General features: G+C 43.6%; 1 protein-coding gene across 1 annotated transcript in view; it reads right to left on the bottom strand.

Annotated features, from left to right (window-relative positions):
* LOC119461610 (thiopurine S-methyltransferase-like) overlaps positions 1-27691 on the bottom strand; it is a 135442-nt gene that overhangs the window by 94266 nt on the left and 13485 nt on the right. The window contains exons 4-5 of the mRNA XM_049655179.1: positions 25588-25640; positions 22488-22562 (exon numbers count right to left, since the gene is read on the bottom strand). Of these exons, the coding sequence (XP_049511136.1) occupies positions 22488-22562; positions 25588-25640 (128 nt within the window). The remainder of the gene's footprint in view (positions 1-22487; positions 22563-25587; positions 25641-27691) is intronic.

The raw sequence follows: 27691 nt of genomic DNA, 5'->3' as shown, positions 1-27691 counted from the left end.
ATTTGTGCAAGTGAATATTCTGAAAGTGGGGGGCAGTGTCATGGAGCGGCAAAGTTTCGAGTAATCGACACGCCGATTATCGGGTGCGAAAAACGTCGTGGTCTCACGGTGTGGCATATAGTTTCGAGACAGCGACACGCCGATTAATGAGCGCCGTATCATATAGTTTGGAAGTTAACGCGCAAGTTTTGCCAGCTGATGAGCGACGTTTCTGCGTGAGTTCGTGACAACGTCAAGCATGGTTTTAGAAAATCCAATCACTCCTCACAACTAAACGTTGCTGTCTTGAAATACACACTCAACATTTCAACGCAGAAACATATGATAGAACGTGTAAGCGCGACTGAACGAGGACGTAGCAAGAATCAGACACACAGAGACACCCTTTGCTGTCTTTGTTTTATTCAGCTGTCAACCGTCAATTACCCAGGGGATTCAGATCTGCAAACTGATTCACTCGGAATCGCAGCAACAAGTACGAATGTACAGAAAGAAAGGGAAGAGCGCTCTCTCTCTATATATATGATTCTTTCTACGTTCTCGTTCAGTCGCGCTTACGCGTTCTATCTTTGGATTCTAACCAACCAGCCCGCCAACGTTTCCCGCTTCTTCGAAAGTAGAGAATACTGTGTTGCCATAATTATATTTTTAGAATTTTTTTGTACATACTGCAGACCCTTCCATCCAAGCCGAGAGGCAATAGAAAACATAAACGAAATAGTGAACAAATCAGGAACAGGCAAGTACAAGTTTATAACATTTTTAGTCACTCTGTTTGTAAACCGTCGTTACAGTTCGATATTTTTTGCGGAACAAAATAGAAATTTAAACGGATCTGTTCCGGCATAAGAGGGTGTTACTGAGTCCGGATGTAGCGGTCTTGTGTGCTGTGTTCTTGCATGTGTTATGTTATTTGATAGTTTCATTTCAAGTTTGTTGTTGAGATGGAGGCAAAGGAATTCAAGCCTCGTCTGCTTTGGGCGTGATTCACGAGTATGGGTATAGAGTTCTGGGTCATAATTTTATAAGGAGACTTCAGTCTTGAGAATTTATGAAATATAAACATAACTGCCTTTCTCTGTATTTTTTCAACGCCCGTTAAATTTGATTTTGGATGTATAGCTTTGGTACAATAAATGAAAAATGACACAGTGATTTTAAACTAGGACGAGGATTTTTCTGTTTATTTCTTGGGAAACAGGGTATCCGGAAAGCAAAATAACAAATATTACTACTGTTCAGGTTCCACGACAATTTTAAAGTCGCAGTAAGAGTAAGTATTTGTAACTAGTCTCACGCAGTGCTGAAGAACGTAGTGTATAAGAAAATGACAGCGGTGTTTTTTTAGGAGTAATACAAAGAAATACGGATTTCTCGGCGTTCCCCCATTCACTACATTAGTTCATTATGTTGTTTAAATCTCTTTCGGGGACAATCTGATCATTGTGACAAATATCTCTGTACAAAATACAGTCATTGCCAAACAACCTAATTTGCACAACGGGAGTTATGATTTCCACGATGTCATTTATATACACTAGGAACAGCAGGGACCCGAACACACTATCTTGCGGCCCCCCATATGTGACCGCAAGAGTGGCCGAGCTATGTTCATCAATTGTAACGTAGTGGGTGCGTTTAGTCAGGTAAGCAATAATGAGTTTTATGAAAATGTGAGGTATGCCAATAATTTTAAATTTGCAGAATGATTTATTGCGCGGAACCTTATCGAAGGCTTTGGAGAAATCGGAAAATATTACGTCCATTTGGCCATTTTTGTCGAGAGATAAAGTAAACGAGTGAATCACTGATACGAAGTATGTTACAGTTGAAAAACCCTTCCTGAAGCTGCGCTGAAACTCTATAAGCACATCGTTTTCAGCCAAGAATTCTTTCATAGAGTTTGCAGCATTGTGATGTCAGATAAATGGGACGATAATTTTGTAATCTTACCGGATCCCCCTTTTCAAATATTGGAACAACAGAGGCCACCCTCCAGTCATCCGGCAGTTGTCCCGACAGCAGTGAAGCAGAAAACATTTTTACGGCAAAGCTGGCAATAAGTTCTGAATATCGTTTAAGAAAGATGTTTGGGATTTCGTCAGGGCACAAGAATCTTCAGTTTTTAGGTTTACCAACATGTTGACATTTCCAGCATAAGAAATAGATTCCACATAAAACACCAATTCCACTGGAAGCATAGTATTGCAAACATCTGACACTGCAAAAGCACTTTGAAAGTACTCGATAAAATATTTTCGTATTAGTAATAACGTGTGCTCCATTATTATTTGTGAAATCGGTTTCCATTTTTCCTACATATGGTTCCAGAATTTTGTGGGCTCCTTTTCAATAAACACCGGCAGAGAAGCATTATAATAGTAATTCTCTGCAGTAGTCACGTTCTGTTCAAAAGAGTTCGGCGCCTCTTTTCTTTTAACGGAATTCCCGTGCTTTTTCTTTCACCTTTTTAACACCAAAGCTGTTCTAAGTCGACCCTTCGCAGTCTGTCCCTCCGGCGGTGCCACGCAGGTCATGTGACCAGGATAATATAAGTCATGTGACCAGGATAGGATAAGAGCCGCGCCGGGGGAGGGCAGGTTACGTGATCAGCAGAGGACGAGAGGCGCGTTGAGGGAGGAGGCGACCAGTGAAAAGGCGCGCTGGGAGCGATGAGGAAAGGCGATGGGTATAAATAGGACTATAGGAAGACCACGAGTAGTGCATACTCCTGAGGAAGAGGCTACGTACCGCGAGCGTAAGCGAGAGTTGGCTAGTGAACGGGCTCGTCGCTTGCTCTCATTACTGGCGCGCAAAAAAGGGGCGGCGCAACTTGCACGTCCCCCCCCCCCCCCCCCCCCCCAAAAAAAAAAACAGGCCCAAACACAGAGAGAAACCTCAAGCGAAAAAAAGCACAATGAGAGAACCGCAAATATGTAGCAGCAGCAGCGAGGCATTGCGCAGAGCTGCTGCCCACGCCGTCCGCGTTTCCCGGCGCTCGCGCCGAACGCGCGCGCAGTGCCCGGGACTTCAACCGAGAACTTCTGGCGGTGGCTCGGCAGATTTAGGCAAGAGAACTGGACACTCGTCAAGTAGTGTCGGAAGTTGCTGCCTCTTCTCGCCTCGGAACGTTTTATATAATAGAAGTTCCTGTTGTAGGTCTGTGTTTACTTGTGTTTACGCAATTGCATCACGTGCAACACATGCCAATATAACACTCAGTATAACAAACACAGCTTCGCTGTTCGACCATCTTCATGGAGTGGAATATCGGTAATTTGTTCCTTGCATTTATATGAATAACATCGCGTGTCTTCGAAGGTGTATACTACTGGGGATGAACCTGTTTACGGAGTAGTGGAACACAGTTTTGAAGCGATTCCACAAGGAACAGGCGTCAGTGGTAGTAAAATCAGCAAGACAGTTTCCATGATGGACACATCATCGGCGCGGTAATAATTTCTGTAATTATGAACTGCCGAATAGTTTTGTGCCATCTGTACAACCGTGTAAAGTAATGCTCACCAAGCAGGGGTGGGACAGTCCTTCTTCAACACAAAAAAAAAACATTCCGACAGATCATGGCTAAGAAATACCAAGTCAAGAATTGAACTGCAGGTTCCCTGCACGCATGTCGGCTTGTGTACCCCCTGCTTCACGCTATAACGCAGCATAACATTGAAAAGGATGTTTATGTGTTTGCTGTACGCGTTTCCAGTATTAAGACGCTCCCAATCAATGCTGTTTAAGCTAAAGCCACCCGCAAATATAATCTTACTTGTTTTGATCCTGATCATTTCATGCTGTACTTTTTGCAAGCATTCGGAAGTAGTATCCCGTGATTCATACATGGCGTAAACAATTAAGCTGCCTCACCAAGAGCTTATCGTGAAGCGCGAGCATTCCTTCTCAGGGATATATTCCAAGAGATGAGCACAAATGTCGTTTTCGATCAGGACGGCAACCCCCCCCCCCCCCCCCCTTACTGCACCTGTCTTTTCGGTCCAAATATATCATCACTTATTTCATCATGTAGCCAAGTTTCAGCAAAGACAGTAATATAAGGATCATGCTTCAGTAATAAAATTTCCAACGCATCAGTTTTATTTTTTAATATTGAAGCGTTAACATTTATCAGTCTGAGCTGCTAATGTGGCCTTTGGGTCGCACGTCAGTTAAGTAACATTGAGGAATTGCTTAGCTCGTTCGTTGCGCGAGTCCGAAAGGAGCTTTGAGGAATTTTTACGCGTTTGTTTAGGCATTCATTCTAATAAAAATATTCCTGCCAATCTTAAGCTTTTCATGGATCAATGAACCACTTTTTTAAGAAGCCTGTCTTCTTCACCGCTGTCCCAGATGGTTTTCTTTTTCTTTTTTGTCGCTGTGGATGGGGAATAATCGTTCTGAACGTAGATGTCAGAGCCTTTGAGTGTCTTGCTGTTTGCAAAAATTGCCTTCTTTTCATTGTAATTCTGAAGGCAAATTATGATCGCTTGATTTCCTTTCTTCTTTCCTAGCCTATGTATTCGACCAATAGACTCAAGTTTCACGCGCATGCGCGTCTTGGAATACCTCATTGACAATCTTTTCTTCATCATTGATTGGGTTTAGACGATTCACTCCTTGACTCCATAAATAATCATTATGGAACTCCTGCTATGGTCCTCCAAGCTATTCAGTTCTTTTTTTTTCTGAAATGTAATAGCATTTTCTAAAGCTTTCAGCGCCGTATCTACTTGACCAGCCTGAACCAGGGTTGCAAAACAATCAGGGAGTTTAGTTTGCGCCTCCTCCAGAGCACGTTGTAAGCGGGCAAGTACACTATTTAGGTTGCATAACTGCACTTTATTGCAGTTACATAAGTAAGGATAGTTTACCCGCCGTGGCAGTTGAGTGGCTATGGTGTTCGGCGGCTAATTGAGCACGTGATCGCGGTATCAAATCCCGGCCACTGCGGCCGTATTTAGATGGGGGTGACATGCGAAAACACCCGTGTACTTAAATTTAGGTGCACGTTAAATAAATCCAGGTGGTCCAAATTATTCCGCAGTCCCCCAATACGGCGTACCTCATAATCAGATCATGGTTTTGGCAAATAAAACCTCGTAGTTTACAAGGATAGATTCTCGGCATTGGAGTGGATGTTCATATAGTTCCTTTTGTGTCGGTCGGGAATTAGTTTCTACATCATCACGAAGAGGCACACTCGTACACACTCATAAGCAAGGCTAATAAGCCGTTGGGGGCACGGTAGGATCAGAATGCAACGATGGTCACTACTAATTCTGCTAAGTGTCACAGGTGTTCATCGCTTTCTGAAGGAGTAGGCACGCGTACGCGAAGTTATGTGCCCTAGATTTTGCCATGATTTAGAAATTATTGTAAGTTACAGCAACTTCAACCTAATCTCCTAGGCGTAATAAAAAATACGATCGTAAAGGTAATTTTCGAGGAATTGAAAACTCACTCGATATATGTACAATTATGTTTCGCTGGGCTTTTAACATTATGAATGTCGTTTTTGTATTATAGCGTGACATTATGTTAGAAAAAGGTACCGTAATTATCGGCCTTATGTGGCTAGGCAAAATCGCCTGTTCAGAGAAAATTACCATCATCAGTATTGGCTCGAGCGTCGCCGTCTTCCGAAACTGACTTGTTGGCTCGTGCTCGTGCTCGACAAGCGCTCGTGCCACGTTGCTCCGGCGTTCGTCGTCGTGCTGCTTCCACAGGTGGCTGCGTTGCCGCTAATCATTCCATTGTGAAATTTCACTTCTCTTCTGTTGTAATGGGGATGCCGCGTTTAAGGAGGTAATATCCATTGGTTAAGGGGTATGAGCCATTCATTGTCTTATGGAACGGACGGATTTAATTTTGAAGCAAGCTAATTTCGAAGTATCGCCAGCGGCAATGGCGGGCTAAAGCTGCTAACCATGCAGCCGACCAAACACGAGTCATCGAACGCAAGCGACAACGGAGGACTTTGTGTAACTTCATAATTGAGAAATACTTTAATGAACCCTCGGGATTAACCCAGTGATAAACACTGGGGCCGCACGTTTCAGCTTCACTGGTTAACCGTCTTTACGGAGTGGAAGTCTTCCGGAGCTGGCTCATTGGCGCCCCTCGGTTTCCACTCGTGCTCGTGCTCGGCACCCGCTAGTGGCGCAAACGAGTCAACATAAGCTTCGCTTGCACCCCTCTTCACGGTAGTGGAACGGCGGTAATTTTGTTTTTGTATAAGATGGAATGCTGTTCTTTGTAAAACACTTTCAAACGCCGAAATTGTTTTATTGAATTGGCATATTGCTTGCATTGTGTTCTTTACGTTATCATTGTTCTTTTTTGTGTTTTTATGTACCGTTACACTGCACCTAGGTCCTTGCTGTATTCGTTGTATAACATTGCACGCTATTATTTGTATACCGCTAGTCGTTTCAGATCAGAAATGGCTTTTCTGAAGTCTGTATTGCTTGCGCTGTTGGCATGCTGTTGGTGCTTTTATTTCAGTTTCTGCTTAGTGTCCACTCTGATTGTTATAAGCAAAATTTCTTGTAATAAATATTATTATTTCCTAATTACCGGCGGACCTTCTGCGCGTAATTATACAGCCTTCATGTAAGCTCTTTCTTTCCTTACTACGTACGGTCCTGTCTGATAGAACGTAACAGCCTTCTAGCATTTATAAGCTTATTAAAGCTTTCGAATAAGCTTTCAGCCCATATTGCTTTCCACGATGTCTTGTGGAACAATTAATATGAATTATTTTACTGCCGTGGTCAACTGAAATTTCTTGCTGCAGAATAAACAGTGTGTTCAGAGTACACAGAGAGGCCCATATTTAGCATCGCTTTTTGTGCACAGGATGCGGACAATAGTCCAGGAAACACGCTAACGGATGAGCACCACAATATTGGTGAAACAGATGGTACGACCCAAACGTTCTATGCTTTCACGGCGTTCACGGGGTCATGTGCCACAGACAGAAAGTATATGGTCCACAGGCTCGATTGTACAATGCCTTTTTTTCAACGTGGCAATCCACCAGCGTAATCTTCGCAGCTGTATCTCCTGCGAAAAGTGTGAAACAGTATTAGTCTTGTTGAAGTTCATCTAGCAGTTTCTGTAAGTTAAATGTATTGGAGCGTCTTAGCACTACTGTCTAGTTCTTGTTTTCTTTTTTTTAATCGGTGCAGCATCTAGGTTTAAATAGGCCTCTTTATATGGTAATATGGGTATAAGTGTAGACGTAAAAAACTATACACTTAAATTAAACTTGGGAAAGCAGCTGTAGGTCAAGTTCTGACTAAAAGTACATCGCCTGCACCATTTAACCTTCATTAACCACTTGCTTACCCGCTGTGTTGGCTTAATGGCTATGGTGTTGTGCTGCTAAGCACGAGGTCGAGGGATCCAATCCCGTCTGTGGTGGGCGCATTTCGATGGGGGCGAAATGCAAAAACGCCCGTCTCCCGTGCGTTTGGGGTATGTTAAAAATCCCCTGGCGGTAAAAGTTAATACGACGCCCCCACGTGCCGCATAATCAAATCGTGGTTTTGGCACGTACAACCCCATAATTTCATTCAATTCAAAACCTCCTGCTTGGACAAGCAATCCTGTTCTGAAGTTCATTGAAATAAAAATAATAATAAATAAGACATGTTCATACAAGACACTGCGCTAACTGATACTGCAAGCTAAGGCCAAGTGAGTGCACTACTAAAAGAACAACAACTTATTTGTTCATTTCATCGGAGAAGTAGAGCACTGCACGGGCCGATTTTTTCAGCCCGGGCCTGGCCCGGGCCCGTTTTTACGTTGGGCTGCCCGCCCGAGCCCGACCAAAAGTTTTATGGCGAGACCTGGGCCCATCCCGGGCCCGGAAATAATCTGCGTTAGCCACCCGGCCCGGCCCTGTTTTTCGGTCTAAACAAAATGCCTTTAGTTTTATTTGTATTAATCTTCAAGCAGTTTTTGAGTGCCCATTGTCGTGAGTACTCCAAAAAATAATTTACTTATTAAATATGTCTTGTTCTGTTTTACCTGAAATTAACATGGTTAAGTCATCGGCGTATGCTATGATATTTACTGCAACTGGGGCAAAAAATATATCATTAATGTAAAGAAGGAACAGTAGAGGCCCTAAATTGCTTCCTTGTGGTACACCGTATCGGATGGGTGCTAGTCTGGAAAGTGCACGGTTGGGAACAACCATCTGCTTTGGGTGTTTCAGGTAGGACTCCAATAATCTTACGCTATTTCCTCTTATTCCATAGTGTTGGAGTTTTTGTATTAGTAGGTCGTGATTTAGGAGATCGAAAGTTTTCGAAAAGTCTACATACATCCCAAATACTAATTGTTTTGTTTCAAATCTATCAATTATAATGTCATTTTGCTTCACCAATGATGCATTTGTGGACATTTTCTGTCGGAAACCGAATTCACAATCAGATAAGACATCATGTTTTCTCACTTTTTCTAGGCCTTTTGATAACACTGGAAGAATCGAGATTGGGCGAAAGTTAGACAAGTTTGATGCTTCACCCCCTCTATGGATGACAGTAACATTCGTTACCTGCATTTCTTTGGGAAAAACTGCTGTACCAAGAGCGAGGTTATAAATGTGCATCATCACTGGAGCTAACAAGTCGATAACATACATAAAAGGTTTGATTACAAATCCGTCTTTGTCTTCAGCTTTACTTGTTCGAAGATTCGAAAACACTAATTATCTCAATTTCTGTTGTGGGAAACATGAAAAGAGAATGTGAAACACTGGGTGCATGATGGACGTAGTTTTTGGGAGTGCTAGAAGAAAACAAAGTTTCTGTAATATTATTGAAAAAATTATGAAATTTATTAGAGAGGTTTTCTCCACTTAGTGCAAGCCCATCCTTCGTAAGCGACGTAACGATGTTTTTAGAACTGCAGTTTAGAATTTTATTTAGAAGGTCCCATTGATTCTTCACGCTTTTCTTAGCTAAATGTGAAAATGCGTTCATAAGATAGTGTACTTTAGCTATTTTGAGCTCCCGGTTTAACTGGTTGCGATATTTTTTGTATGTCTGCCACTTCGAAAGTTCTTTGGATTTCAAAAACTGGGCCAACAGTTTATCTTTCGTTTTTATTTCGCGTATCAATTCGTACGTGATCCAATGCTTTCTGGCTTTTTGCTTCCGAGTGCGTTGTAATGGAAAACATTTCTCATATACAACTTTGACTTTTGTTATGAGTGCATTATATGAATCTTCTACATTGTTCAAAGACAACACGTCGCACCATTCAAGTGCACTAACGGCAGTTCGAAAACGATCTAAAGTAATGGCATCGATTCGCTGATATTGCCAAGGATTACTGGTAGGAGTTTGATGGGGGCTGTGCAGAGAAAAAAAAACAAATAAAGGAAGGTGATCGCTGATGTCTGACATTATTGCTCCGGAAGTCGTTCTGCCGTCAAAATTAGTGATTATAATGTCGATGGTTGTAGAACTGGAGCATGTAACACGCGTCGGGGCATTGATAAAATTAGAAAAACCGTAAGCATGCAACAATAATACAAACTATTTCTGTGACGGTGATACAGCTTGTACATCAATGTTTATATCACCAGAAAGAAACAAACGAAGCTGATTTCTTGACACGTAATCTAGGAGACCCTCTAGAAGACTAAGGCATTTTTCTATGCACCGTCGGCTGGGTGGTACAGCACAGAAAAAAACATGGTGGGCATATTAGACTGTTAACATTTTAATGCATGGGCTGGACAACATAAAGTTTTGGTTTTCCGTAATCTTCAGTGTGTTCAGGACCTGCAGTGACACCCCACCCACCCTGCGCCCAAGTCTATTTTGCGCGAAATGCGTATAGTTTTTTAATACAAAACAACTTTATTCACTGCCGTACCAAGTCTCACTGAACAAAATAACGCCAAAGGAAAATTAAAGGCGTCAAAAAGGCACTGCAGCTCGTCAGTTTTGTTGTTGACCGAGCGGCAGTTCATGTCACATACTTTTAAGGTGTTGTCACCTACCAGTGCTTTTAGCGCCCGTGGCGCGACTAGTTTGTGGCAATCCATGTTGAGTGTTTCAAGTTTTACCTAATCAACCAATAATCAATAAATTTCGAAAATGCTGGGGATGACTTGGCAGTGCTTAACCTAGCCCAAATACGTGGCTAATACCTTGCGTAGGCAATCAATAGCTAATCGATAATCGATCAATATTCAATCAATTCTGCGGAAAATGCTGGAGATGGCTTTGTAGTGCTTAGCCTAGCCCAAATACGTGGGCAACACCTTGCGATAGCCAATCGATAGCTAATCAATATTTGATCAATAATCAATAAATGACGGAAAATGCGGCAGATGACTGGGTAGTGCTTATAGCCTAACTCCAATATGTGGCCAATACTTTGCGATAGCCAATTGATAGCCAATCAATAGTCTATCATCATCATCATCATAATAATAATAATAATAATTTATCATCATCATCATCAGCCTATATTTTATGTCCACTGCAGGACGAAGGCCTCTCCCTGCGATATCCAATTACCCCTGTCTTGCGCTAGCGTACGCCAACTTGCGCCTGCGAATTTCCTAACTTCATCATCCCACCTGGTTTTCTGCCGTCCTCGACTGCGCTTCCCTTCTCTTGGTATCCATTCTGTAACCCTAATGGTCCACCTGTTATCCGTCCTACGCATTAAATGGCCTGCCCAGCTCCATTTCTTCCGCTTAATGTCAACTAGAACATCGGCTATCCCCGTTTGTTCTGTGATCCACACCGCTCTCTTCTTGTCTCTTAACGTTACTCCTAAGATTTTTCGTTCCATCGCTCTTTGTGCGGTCCTTAACTTGTTCTCGAGCTTCTTTGTTAACCTCCAAGTTTCGGCCGCATATGTTAGCACCGGTAGAATGCAATGATTGTACACTTTTCTTTTCAACGACAGTGGTAAGCTCCCTGTCAGGATTTGCCAATGCCTGCCGTATGCACTCCAACCCAATTTTATTCTTCTGTAAATTTCTTTCTCATGATCAGGGTCCCCTGTGAGTAATTGACCTAGATAAACGTACTCCTTTACAGACTCTAGAGGTTTACTGGTGATCCTGAATTCCTGTTCCCTTACCAGGCTATTGAACATTATCTTTGTCTTTTGCGTATTCATCTTCAAGCCAATTCTTACACTTTCTCGATTAAGGTCCTCAATCATTTGTTGTAATTCGTCTCCATTGTTGCTGAATAGGACAATGTCATCTGCAAACCGAAGGTTGCTGAGATATTCGCCGTTGATCCTCACTCCTAAGTCTTCCCAGTCTAAGAGCTTGTATACTTCTTCTAAGCATGCAGTGAATAACATTGGAGAGATTGTGTCTCCTTGCCTGACCCCTTTCTTGATAGGTAACTTTCTACCTTTCTTATGGAGAACCAAGGTAGCTGTGGAATCCTTGTAGATATTTGCTAAGATATTCACGTATGCCTCCAGTACTCCTTGATTATGCAATGCCTCTATGACTTCTGGTATCTCTACTGAATCAAATGCCTTTTCATAATCTATGAAAGCCATATAGAGAGGTTGATTGTACTCCGCAGATTTCTCTATTACCTGATTGATGACATGGATATGATCCATCGTAGAATATCCCTTCCTGAAGCCAGCCTGTTATCTTGGTTGACTGAAGTCAAGTGTTGTCCTGATTCGATTGGAAATTATCTTGGTGAATATTTTATATAATTCGGAAAGCAAGATAATGGGCCTGTATTTCTTCAATTATTTAACGTCTCCATTCTTATGGATAAGTATAATGTTGGCGTTCTTCCAGCTCTCTGGTACACTTGAAGTTGTGAGGCATTGCACATAAAGGGCCGCAAGCTTTTCAAGTATGATATCTCCTCCATCTTTGATTAAATCTATCTGGTATGGTAATCTATCAATAAACAACAAATTCCTGAAAAGCAATAACCCTTACGACTACGACCAGCGAGGTGCCGATCAGCTCCGCTGTTTCTTCTAGCCTGCTAGAAGCCTTTTAGCCGTGCGCCACTAGTGCAAGCTACGCTAATTTTTATTGTTTAAAGAATAAGGAGACTGTGGCAAAATGATTCATGTTTAAAGTTAGTATTCATATAGCAAATCCTGAAAATGAAGAAACCACGTCGATTTTGCAGCGCAAGTACAGTCAACCACAATAGTTTACTGACAACGTAATCTCAGAAAACTTTCAATTCCCTAGCATCCTGTAGCAGTACCCAGTAAAACTGTATATTCTAGTCAAGGCCCGAATGCTAAATACCAGGCTGCATTGTAAGGTTGCGGAGATAACTAGCTTTTTCTCAGATTTCATAGTTCGTAATAGATTTTGGTACATAAGAATGCCAATTTATAGCAAAGCGGTGTGAGTGACGAGCTTATGGAGCTGTCCAATCCTCAAAATTTTGACCTTGTGGTCCCCATAAAAAAGTCAGCAAAATACAAACTGTATGCGCAAATATGAACTTAAGCAAGGTGGTTGAGTCAACAAGGACCTCACCGAAATATTCCTTGAGGGCACTCTCTCCGGCGCTTAGAGGCCCAACTGCGAAGAAAGTATGTGGAGCATTATGACGGGCTTGTGAGCTTACTATCAGAGCACGCTAGAATTATAAGACACGAAAATAACTTCACACATTTTGTGCAGAAATGGTGACAATCATTTCATCGTGGGAGTTCTACAAACTAATCTGGCGTTTTCAACAGCAAGCTGTGAGTGAACAGGCACATAATGGCATTGCTCTATTTCTGTATTCTGGGAAACACTGAGGCTTGTCTGTAAAATTTATTTCGCTTTGTTGCCCCAAAAATTGCGATGCTTGCCTTCCTGGTAAATTAAAGGTGGCTGCCAAAGGTCCATTCACTCTCAGTCTTAAGCCCTTTAAATCCCGCACAAAGAACGTGCCCGTACCCGGGCAAAATATTTCTCGATTCATCAATAACAAGATATTGGATTGCTGGCGTACCTTATGTAAATTACAATCATGTAAACCAGTGAATAATTACATACAGTCTACTGTTGTCCGCATTTTGGTTGCACTATTTGACAACCGTCACTTAAGCTTTTTTATGCTGCTCTCAGGTTCTCGTGCGACAACGATACCAGTTTATGGCTATCAAACATCATAGCATTGCCCTTTCATCTCATTTGCTCAATTTCGCTTATAAATTGGCACCTCTAACTTGAGCAGCCACCTTGTTACTTTGGCGCAATTTGCCTTCCCGTATTATCTTTGTTCTTGCTATATTTGGTGATGTATATTTGGAGAGATATGCTTCTGTAATATATTTATCATCTTTCTCAAGCCATTTTAAAGAGGTAACGCAATATTATGCAAAGTTTTTGCGGGGCACAATCAGAATAAGGCGCGCTATTGGCGTTTATAACCGGACGTAGTTTCAAATACGGTAAGTTCTTTTTGAGCGCTGCTACAGGAAGGTGGCGTGGAGAAACGCCATACAATGCCTGCGTTTTTTTTTTCGTTTTCTTTTATCAAACCGAACACTTATCGAAGGCGTGCAAAGTTTAGTCTCATTACGGCACCAACGAATAACAGACTACACACCCGGATTTCATTTGCAAAAAAAAAGTATTCCATTCTCTGATTCACTTATCGACGTAAATTATTTCTTAGTTACAAACTGTACGACACATGCTTTTATAGAAAGTTCATAGGAATTGACATAAAGGTCTATTTCCTTGTTTCTACCCGGCAGGTCATGCAGGCCGAAATACCAGCAGTCCAACTATTGGCTTAGTTTACCTTATTACATACGCGGCCCCGCGTACTCCGTCCAATTTCTATGAGATGTGAAGGTGTGGCCTAATATAATGCAGTCACCGGGATTCCATCTTTTCACAAGCTGGTTACGAACGACGATTTGCGCAGCTCGTGATTCGACGCATAGTCACTTTAGCAGCCGAGGTGAAGACGCGGTGAAGTTTTGTTTTACGCCACTCCACCATGTGGCACGAGGTTCGCACCGCGAGCTACGCGCGTAGTGACATAAACTGAACGAATAATTTGACGCCAGTTGTTTCCTTCTGCATGGCCACAGTGAAATGCAGAAACAAGGAATTAGACTGATAAGGCGATTTCCTTCAGCTTTCCGTTATAAAAATATACAGTGAAGTTTGTAACTAAGAATTAAATAACGTACTTCGTATACAGTGAAGTTTGTAACTAAAAATTGAATAACGTACTTCGTTTATTAGTGAATCGATCGCATTAATTGTTTGTTTTTCCAACATGTCACTTGCGCCTGGACAGATAGTTCTGCGGCATTGGCGTGATTCAAGTAAATCTTGCAGCTCTTTGTTTATTGCTCGAAGTAAAAAAGAAAAACACTGTGTATCAGAAGACGGCAAACTTACTTAGGTCATCAGCATTGTGCGAATCATAAACAACCGTCCACATGCCGTATGAGAAGTCTGGGGCCAGCAGTTTCTTGATCACCGTAGCATAGCTGTTGATAAATGTAATTTAGGCAAAGATAAGCAAAAATTTCCACCGTGAATAACATTACGTGAGGAAGCTATTGAAATAGACGGTGAAAGCACTCTCTTTCCCAACATCACTAAATAAGCCAGTGAAGTGTCCATAATTTTTTTTGTTACTAGAAAAATACTGTTACAACATCTAGAGCACAACTCCGAAGGGAAGCATTTAGCTGCTGCGTCTTGCGTGATAATAGAGAGCTTTAGTGTAGCGTAAAATGCTTGCGTTAGCGTACGACGCAATGCTAACGCAATGAAAGACTGCACTGTGCGGCTCAAGGTAGTGTTTTAGAATAGCGGGACGGAGCTAAACGCTAACGCTAGCGGAAATATGCACGGCGCCATCTAGAAGTAAAAACACAAAGTACTGGACAGCCAAATTCAAGCTTATTCAAGTCACAGTCACTGCGTTAATTACGCATGTAGGTGTTTGGTTTCAGTGTTGTTTTGCCGAGAGTCGTGAAACACACCGACTATTCTTTGCACGCCGCGATCGAGTGTTCTATGGGACCCATATTACCTGTCCTTTTTAAGTTGAGATAACATAGCGCCATCTCGACGCTGATACAGCAAACATGAGCAAACCCTCTCGTTAAGCCAACTGCGCAGCTAATCGAGAACGTATATCGAAAATAACGCGCATTTGTCACCTGTACGCCGCTGTCGAAGCATCATCAAACAAATCTAAAGCAAATACGAGCATTAGTGGGGAACGAATGGTTACATGTAGACAGAAGAAGAAGTCAAATGTACAGAAGAAGAAGTCTGCCACATGCAGACAGAAGAAATGGACCGAGACCCGAGCTCACAGCGAACACCGTTAAAAGTGATTTATTGCCTCATCCCCAAACTGCCACTCCCTGCTCTCCACTCCGCCATCTGCTCGCAGCAGTAGGTGGCGCTAGTAGCCGGTGGCACTACAGCTAGTGCACCACAACACTATCACTTGTCACACTCCTCTCCCTTTAGATCTTGTCATGGAAAATACCGGTTCACAGGGCGTCTTGTCCGGGCACTTCTCAGTGCGACAGGGCTTCCTCCCGATGAGACGACTGCTGCTGGCAGCTCAGTTCTGTTGTGGGGCTGACTTGGTGGCTGCTCTGACTCAGTAGCATCTCTTGCAGGCTCCACAGGCGCTGTTGTTTGTTGCTCAGCTGGCTGATCTAGAGACACAGTGTTTGTAAGTGGTGACGGCTGTACGAGGTTGGGGCGAATGTGGTCCGCATGTCTGTGCCACTCAGTTCCATCTTGCAATACAACCTCAGCTAGGCGCAATTCGTAGGACTGCTAACAGAAGCAGGTACCCATGGTGGGCCTGATCGGAAGTTCCTGTTGAGCACTGGAGCCCCCGGGTCCATTATTGGCGCAATGCGGAAACCCTTGTCCGCATGCAGTTTTTGCTTTATCTGCTTCAACTGAACAGACGATCGAAGAGTTGGGCGCATGACATTCAAGGGCGTCTTGATTCTTCTTCCCATGAGCAACTCGCACAGCGTACGTCCTGTTGCATCATGAGGCGTTGAGCGGTAGTGGAAGAGCACCCTGGCCACTTGTGTCCTGAATTACCCCGGTGTACTTTTCTTCAGTTTATCTTTGATGGTCTGTACTACCCGCTCTGCAGCCCCGTTAGAAGCAGGATGATATGGAGGCACCATCATGCGACGGATGTCATTCCTGTTCAGGAACTCAGCATACTGGCTGCTGGGGAATGCTGGCCCATTATCGGAAACAATGATGTCTGGCAGACTATGTTGAGAAATGACTGTCCTGAATACAGCGATCGTGGCCTCTGCAGATGGTGACGAAACAGGGTGAACTTCTACTCACTTGGAAAAAACATCCACCATCACGAGGAAGTAGTGTCCCCTGAATGGACCTGCAAAATCAACATGGATCCTGGACCAGGGCTTGTCAGGAAATGACCATGGCATAACTGGTATTATCCGTGCAGACTTCTGGTGCGCTTGCTAAACAGGGCCGCTCCGCACCTGGTTTGTCATATCATTGTCGATTCCAGGCCACCACACATGAGACCTAGCAATCATCTTTGATTTCTCAATTTCAGGGTGACCAGCGTGCAAAAGATAAGTACTTGGGATTGCAGGGACTTGGGAACGATGGCACGGGCTCCCCACAAGAGGCATCCTTCATGCAGACTAAGTCCATTGGTCCTCGTAGCAAAAGGGCCTCAGTCTTCACCTTTCAGAATAGGACTCCTGGTCAGGACAGCCTCAGCCACTTGTGACAATATGGGATCCCTTGTCGTGGCACGTCTAACGACTGCAGGTGACAGGACATCAGGGTACGCTTGTTCTATTATGAAGACATTGGCAGGCGTAGAGTCGTGAACCTCAGTTGCAGGAAGAGGTAGCAGGCTGAGTCCATCAGCATGGCCTAGCATACTGCCTGGCTTGTAGACGAGCTTGAATCGATAACTTGATATTGTAAGTGCCCACCTGAGGACTCTCGGTAATGCCTTGCTTGGCGGACCTCGACTTGAACCAAAAAGTCCTAACCATGCCTGGTGGTCTGTTACAGCAGTGAACGGCCTTCCCCACAGGTACTGATGAAATTTGCGGACACCAAAAACGACAGCAAGACCTTCCTTGTCAGTCTGACTATAGTTCCGCTCAGCAGCAAGCATAGCACGTGAAGCAAAAGCTACAGGTCTTTTCGTTCCATCTGCTTCGGTCTTTGTCAAGACTGCACCAACACCATATGGTGACGCTTCGCAACTGAGCACAAGTGGATTCTCAGAACAATAGTGGACCAGAACAGGTGCATTTGACAAGAGCCTTTTACTTGTGATGAATGCTTGCTGTTGCTCTTTCCCCCAGCTCCACTTTTCCCCTTCAAGAAGCAGCTGATGCAAGGGACGCAGTCTTGTTGAGATTTTTGGCAAAAACCGTCTGTAGAAATTAAGCAGGCCAAGATAGCTTTGAAGCTCCTTCGCATTCTGTGGCTCTGGCGCATTGATGATGGCCTCTACCTTCTTAGGGTCAGGCTTTAGACCTTGCTTGCACATAATGTGGCCCAGGTATTCCACTCCGGGAGCGAAGAACACACACTTTTCCAGCTTCAACCTGAAGCCCACTTCCCGAAGTTTCTGCAAGACAATCGTCAGATTCTCCAAATGGTCTTTGTCGTCGATGCCTGTAATAACAATGTTATCAAAGTACACAGCTGTTTTCGGTACACCACGAAGCAGGTTTTCCATCTCTCGCTGAAAGATAGCAGGTGCAGCAGAAACGCCTGATGGTAAGCGTTTATACTGGAAGACGTCCATGTGCGTGTGGATGGTCAGATATCCACGGCTTTCTGCATCCAGAGGTATCTGCTGGTAGGCGTCTCGCAGGTCAAGATTTGTAAACTTCTGACCTCCCGACATGGCTGCCCACAGCTCTTCAGCACGCGGAACTGGGTAGGTTTCTATGAGTGACACAGCATTAACTGTTTGCTTGAAATCTATGCAAATTCTTATTGTGCCGTTTTTTTTTCTGAACAGGCACAATCGGCGCTGCCCATTTGGCTGTCTTCACGGGAACAAGAATGTTCTCACGCTGCAAACTCAGCATCTCCTGTGTTACGAGGTCAACCAAAGCGAACGGAAGTGGCCGTGGTTTCCAGAATTTCGGCACTGCATCTGGAGGCACACGAATTTTGGCGGAGAATCCCTTGAACGTGTCAATGCCTTCTGCAAACACCTCAAGAAAACGAGCAATCCACTCGCTGACATCACTAACTAGGTTAATTTGCTTGAATCCATCGACGCCAATTCCCAAAGCTTGGAACCAGTTGCGCCCAAGCAACGTTGGAGCAGTGCCACTCGTGAGCTACAACAGAAGGACCCGTTCGTGCCTCTTGTATCCAACGCAAACGTTTGCCTTGCTCAAGCTCCCCTCTAAACCCGCGCGAAAATACGTTTTAAGGTTCTATACTCTCTTCTGGAAAGACATGTTGAAACTTGTTTGCTGTCATTACGGAGACGCTTGCACCAGTGTCCAATTCCATCGTAAACGGCTTCCCGAACAGTTCCACGGGGACAAGGAAGGGCGGCACAGTCAGCTCACCGCTTAGGTGCCACATGTCAACAATGTCAGCATCACGAGGAACATAAAGCATGTCGGCGTCGTCAACAGCGTTTACCTGCGCGGTACGTTTTGATCGTGGCGGGCCAGTCCTCACAGCAGACGTGCTTTCCTTCACGAATGTGTCGGACTTTCGCGAGTTGCAGACGACTGCCAAGTGCCCCACTTTCTTGCAGTAGTGACACTGCGACTTGCTGTGTCTGCATTGCGACGCTAAATTATTTCTGTCGCCGCCGCGGTAACACGCCATGCTCTTGGCCGCGGACGATACCCGGTGAGTAGGCCAACCCGGTAAACTACTTGACACGTTCACAGTTCCTGTGAACAGTTCCTGTGCCTGACACAGTTCACCGGCATCCTTTTTAGCGGCTTCCATCGCTAGGGCAGTTTTCACTGCGTCCTCGAATATGAGGTCGGTACGCTCGAGTAGCCGCGTCTGAACCGCTTCGTCGTTTATGCCACATACTATTCGGTTTCTCAGCATGTTACTGAGTTCGGTTACATAATTGCAGTGTTCAGACAAATACTTGAGAGCCGCAACAAAGTCGCTGACTGCTTCTCCTTCGGAACGCACCCTCCCATTGAAGCGAAAGTGTTGCACTACGACGGATGGGCTGGGATCGTAGGGCCTGCGAAGTACGGCCAGTATCTCGTTGAGCGTTTTATCTTGGGGCTTTTCCGGCTTTACAAGGTTGCGAAGTAGTGAATAGGTACGAGGGCCGCAACAGCTCAAAAATATTGACCTTTTCTTTGCTGGCACGACGTCGTTGGCTTCGAAAAACTCTTGGACGCGCTCCACGTAAGCAGGCCAGGCGTCGCCTTCCCCCTGGAACGCTTCGATGCTACCGAAGGTAGACATGGCTGTTCCTGTAGTTCGGGGCACCCTCGCCGCCAATTTGTTACATGTAGACAAAAGAAGGTGTCACATGTACAGAAGAAGAAGTCTGCCACATGCAGGCAGAAGAAAGGGACCGAGACCCGAGCTCACAGCGAACACCAATGCAAGTAATGTATTGCCTCATGCCCAAACTGCCCCGCCCTGCTCTCCACTCCGCCATCTGCTCGCAGCAGTAGGTGGCGCTAGTAGCCGGTGGCGCTACAGCTAGTGCCGCACAACACGACCACTTGTCACACGAATGAGCCGAACAGTGCAGGCCGACGACTCGATAGATCCGAAGCGGGCAGCTCTCACTTCGACTGGCGCCGCCATGTTGCCGTACGTAAGGCTCCGCTTGCGTGCGTTAGCGTTCACCGCTAAATACCCACCATAGCGCACGTACGCAAGAGCTCCTGCACCATTTACGTACAGAGCATGCCTATATAGTGTGGTGCACACAACGCTAACGCGAACTTTTTGCGTTTGCTACTTTACGCTATACTAAAACTGTCTAATGAGGGCTCCAACAGGGTCCCAGTCGGGCACGCGTGACAATTTTCGCCGATTAAAAACGTTTGCAGATCCCACGGCGCAGTGTAAATCAGGTTGAGTACGGCTTTTTATGCAATTTTTGAAGAACGATATTCTGGCTTGGTGATCATTCGCGCCTAGAGTCCACACAGCACCGTTAGACACGCTATCGCGCGGACAGCCTCACACATTATGAACTCGTTGCACTTGATCATGCACAGGCCACGCATGACGTCGAAAGAATTACTGGTATGGCATGAAGATGAATGTATAACGACGACGCCATAACGACAATGGCCATCACTACACCAAAATGACAATGAAACGTCCACGAAGGAATGACGAAGACTGCATGACTGCGGTGCAATCATGACAATGTCATTACGATGGAATGACGCTGATGACAACCACGGCATGAAGACCGTGACAATGATGGAGTGCCAATAAGATATGAAGATGGAAGCGTGGCGCAAAAGTCACACTCACACTCGATTGATGCCGATGGAATGACGACTACTGTGTGGCGACGGGAATGAGCGAGCTCGAATCGCGACGACAAAAGTACGACAGTAATATTACGATGCTGAGTTGATTAGGGTGGTATGTTTAAATGACCACGGCCTATTGACGACGACGGCGTTATGACGACGGCATGACGAATAGGATGACGGCAATGCAGCGACGATGATGGAGTAACAATGCTGTGATGCCAAAGACATGACGACACTGGAATGCCGCCATTGCAATGACTATGACAGAATGGCGATTATTTAATGACCACAATTATATTACAACAGTACAACTACGGCGACTACAGAGTGATGACGATGGAATTACGAATAGCTAATGGCGATGAGGAGATGGCAACGACGGTGTCTGCGTGTTGGATCTCGCATCCACGCTTACGTGCATCGTCTGGCACCGTGCACCTCCTGGATCGGTACTATATCCTTTCTTTCTCTCGTACCGGCCTGTTGATGAAGACAGAGATGGTGTGATAGCAACGATGAAATTACCACGACAGCATTGCGGCTATCTTCTCACGACGACGAGATAATGACAGTAACATGACAACGATGGAATGTCCATGATGGCCAAGCAATGGTGACGTGGTGGTGTTGTAGCTCATGCACGCTCCTATACGCACACCCCTGGCCGCCACTAGCTGCCTCGATTTGTGCTATATATGTTGTTAATGTGCATTATGTCCGTTACTAACCAATTGTGTAATACTGTAGCAGAAATTCAGCAATGATGGCAATGGCACGACGACTATGGCAAAGTCGCGATGTTATTTTGAGTACGACCCGTGAATTCGGCAACAGCTATTCGGAGCAGCCGCGGCAACGTCCTAGGAAAAGTTAAAGTAAGCTTAGCTTTGAAGATGAAGTGTTCCCCCTATAAATTTTACTTTTTGAGGATAAGTTGTTGCTTCTATGGGTGCCTCCTAAACGAACACGTTTTCCTTAATTCCTAAGTGTCCGATTGTCATAACGTCTCTGACCAATCGTACAGTGGTTAAGATTTGTTAAAGCGAGAAACTCCGAGCTATATGTGCCGTAGCATCGTGGTTGCATCTGGAATTGCCTCTCGACGCACGTTCCCTCTTTCCACCTAACTCAGAACTCTCAGCGCGCATAAGGATACGTTTCAGCAGAGTTATGTCCTGATCAGCGTAGCAAAATGATGTAGAAACAACATTAGCAAGCTAGAGCATACTCTCCAAGAAGTTTCAAAAAATGGGGCGTTTGAATTTCCTAACAGGCGTCAAAGTACCAAAAGTTATGATTTCTTCGGGATTAGGTTTGCCATAGGCGCCTAAATTTATCATAGTTGGAGCTAATAATTACAGGAACAATAAATGAAATGGCACTATTTACCATTCTGAACAAAAATCATCCGGTGATTGATCCTAATATGTATAACGGGTTTGAAATCTTGAATGGCCGGGATTAATCGCTTAACATTTTTTCGCAGTGTAATCTTTTTCCTGGTGTAAGTAAATTAGTTTAGTTATCTCCGCATTATTGCCACCGGCGTATCTTTCAGAAAACAATACAATGATAGACTGGAAAAAACGAATATGCGATAACACGGTATCTCTGCTTTTTATGGTATTCAAGATAAAACCCATATATTGAACAGTTTCGCACAACCGCTATTACAAGAATAAGAGCGCCCGTGACTTCCAAGGCTTGGAGTTGACTGCCTCTTAACACACCCTCCTAAAAACGTTCGCGCGCTCGGTACTCTACATAAAATTTTAACCACTCATAAAATTTAGTTACTTTGAAATATTTTATCTTTAGAGGTATCTGCTGTGTTTTAAATATTCACTTCTTCTATTCGTGACCTGCTCGCAAGCGAATAGCTTATGGAGATGTTGCAAAGCACTTTGATTGTTTCTGTAAAGCGCCATCGCTCTTGGCACGTAGGACTACCATGAAATAATTTTTTTCCTCACCTGGCACGGTCCTCGAGTCTCATGGCTGTAAATCCAGATCTATCCCAAACAATGTCCACAGCTCCAATACACTCCCTACGGCAAAAAGGCAAATGCAAAAGGCTGAACAAAAACAAACGTTTCCCATCCTAGTTTTCTAGATCAATATTCCTGACAGTCTCTGCGCTTGCTCCAGTTGATGAATTCACGTAGTCACTATTTATCTTCACTTTATATTATAATTTCATTGCACAAGTGACTGTCCTACCAGAAGTGTTAATTATGGAGCATCTTCTTTTATTTTTCTGGACCTTCAGTGCATTTCACAACGCTTTTCTATAATCCTAATTGATAAATTTGTTGATCAGTCTTACGGCAGAGTGTTTTGTACATTAGGGAGGGCGCTGATAAATTTAGCTTTGTAAACAACTGATAAAATAACTCGAAGGTGTTTTCCCTCGTGATTCCTCCTTGTCACCTATAAAAACTTTTTCCCATCTCTGTATCAGAAAACTCTTTGAGCAGGTTATCCTAGGCAAGGTTGTTTCCAAACATTCTACTTTGTGCAAATAACTTTCTTCGGTACCATTTCGTTTTAGTTGTCGGGGTAGTCCGAGAAACTTGCTACATCGTGCATAAGGTTAGCTTTGCACTCCTGTACAGTGATTTCCTTTATTTTCCCCGTGCAGTGCGAACTGTCATGTGCAGAAACCTAACATAAGTAGCGGAGCAGTTGCTCAGAAATCTCAGGCAGCGAAATTAATAATGGTGCAAACCGTCGTGCGGTTGTCGTCTGAAAAGCGGGCACTGCTTTTCTAAGTTGAATAAAAATGAAAACAAAGTAGTAACAACGGAGATTCAGCTTTCGAGTGCAATGATATTAAAGGAACTCATAAAAAGTTTCAACCGCATCGTGAACGTATCTTAATATGAATGCAATTTCCACAACGCCTCCTGCCAACAATGTGAACGTGAAACGCCAAACTTCAATCCAGAAAATCTAGGGTGAGGAGCAATCTAGACACCCCGCGGCAAACATCAGCTACTTGTGTTTGCGGAACCTAAAATATGCGTATACATGCGAATGATAGAAAAGCACCGACCTACGAAGGCACAGACTCCCCATGTACAAAAAAAGAATATTTTATTTATTAGACTATCGCAGTGTGGAGTGCATAAGTGCGCAAAGTTCTTTGCATATCCCTCCCCAGTTTACCTTCTCTCAATGAAGCAGTTATTTTGGTGGTGGGTGGTTACAGGCGAAATTTTGCGAGTCAGCAGAAAAGGATCACTCTTCTTCTAGTGGAATTCCAGACTCCCCATGTACAAAAAAGAATATTTTATGTAATAGACTATCGCTGTGAGGAGTGCATAAGTGCGCAAAGTCCTTTGCATTCCTCTCCTGTTTACCTGCCTTCAATGAAGCCGTTATTTTTGTGGTGCGTGGTTACATACCAAATTTGGGAGTCATCATGAAAGGATCACTCTTCTGCGCGTGAAATTAGCGTTTCTGAATACACATGCCCTATTTTTCACAAAACAGTGAAACTGGACATAAAGTTGTGAACAAGCGCTAAAACGCCTTGGATAAACATTTTCTGAACGCGCTTAGAAAAATTTCTGAGCTACACTCAGAACTGACTGAGCTGCAGCGTTGTCATCGTCGAGCTTAGCTTTTCATTTTCTTCTGGGTTTATTTGCAAGGACTTCAAGTTTACTTCTTTCTTCGCCGTAATGATAGTTTTATATGCCAGTTGTACATATGGAAAAGCGTGCGTGACATAGTTGCTCGAACAAAACAAATTGGACGCTTTGGCATCGATAGAAAGGGTAGCCCGTTGTTGCCGTTACTCTACGTTTATTGCAAGTATGGCTGTACGTTAGTGTTCCCTGAGGTGGGTATATAGCCACAATTATTTTAATACACGTTCATCAGGTCTTTCAACACTTAAATGTTTGACTTTGCACAAGGAGCTCGAATTTAACAGGGCTTGTCATAGTGACCTAGTTGTAGAGTAGTACTCATTGTGATTAAGTGCCTGCAAACTTATGGACGTTTGTTATCTCTAAAATTTACCCAGTGTAACGTTCTGCCCAAACTCATCCGGACAAATACGCATTTTGTCACGCACCGCGCGCAATTTTGTTAGTATCTCAGGACCTCGAGCACCAAACGAACGCTTACAAACAGTGTTTTCTTCTTCTGCGTGTTACCAGTATAACAACGTTCAACATCGCTACAGATATTATTTTTTCATTCACTGCAGCAATACTCTAAAAGCGCTAGCTAATGTGAAAATTATGATATCGTAGTATTTCCCTACAAATGAATTCTGAAAATGTGTAACATTCTTTATGCCAATTCCGACAGACATTCGTACGTTCAAAGCCAACTGTCGCAAAAAATGCCGTCCCACACAGGCCAACACTATGAAAATTACTTTCAACTTTATATAAAGTATAAGGTTAACAAATACTAATACCGCTAACGTTTGGTCAAATCAATACTACTTACATTATGTCACGTGTCCTTTTAATAAATAGTGTGTGGATAAAGGGAACGGGTTTCCACAGTGCTATGACTTTCTACAACAGGACCACGGAATATCGTCTGGCATGACGCTCTTTGGCCATACCTGGCCCTTGTGCCATAAAAAACGTACATTCTATCATTCATTCATCCATGGAATATCGTCGCACAGTCTTTTATGTCCAACAGCGTGTCTTTATCCACAAAAGAGAAGCAGAACACAATGCAAGCAATTGCCTACAGGGCATGGAACAACGTGTTATAAAGTGTACTTCTTCGTTATGTTGCTTGAGAACATGTCATTCATAAGTATTCCATCCCCATTGTCCCTAAAATCAAGATTTCTGTGGTTGAACTGACGTTCCAATAGCAATTAAATTTCAAGTATAGCCGCATTTTTTCAGGTACAACAAATACTAAAAAGTATTTTGTTTAGATTCCTGGTAAAATGTCTACAGTATTTTCATCATTACTACGACAGCACTCATATCGTTAAGCGACATCTATTTGAATTTCTTAATATAGGTTGTTAAAGCTGCCAGCATATCAAAAAAGAGCGGAAATTGTGGACCAGTTCAAGTTGTAATTTACCGTTTAAATTCCAAGATGTTGCAGATGAACACTTGCAGCCGATTATCTGTGGTCTACATGAAAAAGCATAAAAAACTGTGTAAGATTGCGTCACGGCACATCATACTTTTGCTCTGGCTATTCAAATTAGCCTGAATTACACACAAGTACATCAATACCGCTTATAAATTCCACGAAAACAATACCTACCCCATCAGGCCACGTGTACTTTGGATGCAGATCCAAAACCATTTCACGGTTTCTTTTTCTTTATTTTTTTGTTTCCTCAATCGAAAAGAGCGTGGACTGAGTAGTACTATGATCTACGACATGAGCACTCAGGTGTCATTCCTGAAACGACGCGTTCATGTGCAAGCTCGTAGCAGACCGAGCTTGAACTTCATTTGACAATTAGGGGCATATTTCTTGCCTAGGCGCTACTTCACGACAACGCGCACATTTTCGTTTCAACCTTCTTGTATGGCTTATCTAGTAACTATATATAACGAGGAGAAAGAGAACCGAGGGGCCTGGTTTTTAATATCATATCATAAGCAGCCAAAAAACAATGACACCAAGGACAACATAGGGAAAATTACTTGTACTTACTAATTGAATTAAAGAAATTATAAAGTAATGGAAATGAAAACGGATGAAAAAACAACTGTCCGCATGTGGGGAACGAACCCACGTCTTCGCATTACGCGTCCGATTCTCTTACCATTGAGCTACAATGGAACCATTTTTCCCATCCACTTTCTGGGGTATTTATGTTTTTCAACTAGAAGTAACCCTGGGTGTGTTAGCCAGCGCCACCACTCACAATACCCCAGAAAGTGGATGGGAAAAACGGCTCCGCGGTAGCTAAATGGTGAGAGCATCGCACGTGTAATGCGAAGACGTGGGTTCGTTCCCCACCTGCGGACAGTTGTTTTTTCATCCGTTTTCATTTCCATTACTTTTTAATTTCTTTAATTCAATTAGTAAGTACAAGTAATTTCCCCTATGTTGTCCTTGGTGTCCTTGTTTGTTGGCTTCGTATGATTATCTAGTAACAGTACCATGCGTCATTCATACAAGGATAACTGCCTCAGTGTGCCAAATAGGTACTACATTGGCTATAGTTATCATGCGATGTTATTGTGTGTTACGTATGTTGTAATTTGGCATAATTACCTGTCATTTTCTTGTCCGTTACTCGTCCCTTCCATTTCCCTCAATCTGAGTTCGTGAAAATATTTATTGACTAACAAAGAATGCATACAATATGACGATCTCCTCTCTGACCATGCTTCTGCCGGAATAGCATTGGAGTTGTTTATTTTTGACTGTTCAAAATTGCCAACTCCTAAACAATTTTTGGATTTATTTTCCGGTGCTTTACTGAACATTTTGGCCTTCAAAATAGGTTTGTCAGGAGACTGAGAGACTGAGAGCGATAAAGGCAGGGCGGTTAACCAGACACAACTTTCCGGCTTGCTACCCTGCATGGGTGTTTCGGGAAGATGGGGTTAAAAAAAGCAAGAGCAAAAAAAATGAGCAGCTACTCTAGGCGTGAGTGAGCACCTAGAGTAGCTGCTAAATTTTTATCTCTCCTCTTGCTTTCAGCGCCAAAACACAATAATTCCTTCACCACCATCTGAAGGGGAAATTAGGTCACGACTATGGTTCTCGATTACCTATGCCGACAGATGCGCGTCGCCGAACGGGTTAAGCACAGTGATAGTCCTGGAGACATTTCTATGTAATATGTGCAAAAGCTTCCGCGAAACAATTCTTTGCAAATTTTCCGACGTAACTTAAGCGGTAACATGATTTAGGTTATTTCTTCGATCACATATTTCACGCCATCGGAGGAGGACAGGAAGGAGAAGTTGACAACACAATTCGCAAACTTCGAAAGTTTATTCTTAAAAAAAAATGTCACAGTTTCGCCCTAAGGGCGAAGCAATGAATGCGATAGCAACACAGCAATGTCATACGAAGTAAGGTGAGCGGCTTTGGTAGCAACAACACGCAGAACTGTTGTCGACGCCATCGGCGTTTTGCCCGCGTTAGCTCAAAATGCGTGCGGCGTTGTTGACTGTTGCTGGAGCCTCTCATATAAATAGGCACTTGGTGCCGC

The sequence above is a fragment of the Dermacentor silvarum genome, chromosome 8 (genome assembly GCF_013339745.2).
Source record: "Dermacentor silvarum isolate Dsil-2018 chromosome 8, BIME_Dsil_1.4, whole genome shotgun sequence".
NCBI lineage: Eukaryota > Metazoa > Arthropoda > Arachnida > Ixodida > Ixodidae > Dermacentor > Dermacentor silvarum.
The sequence above is the reverse complement of the archived record's forward strand: the minus strand, read 5'-3'. Positions and strand labels throughout refer to the sequence as shown.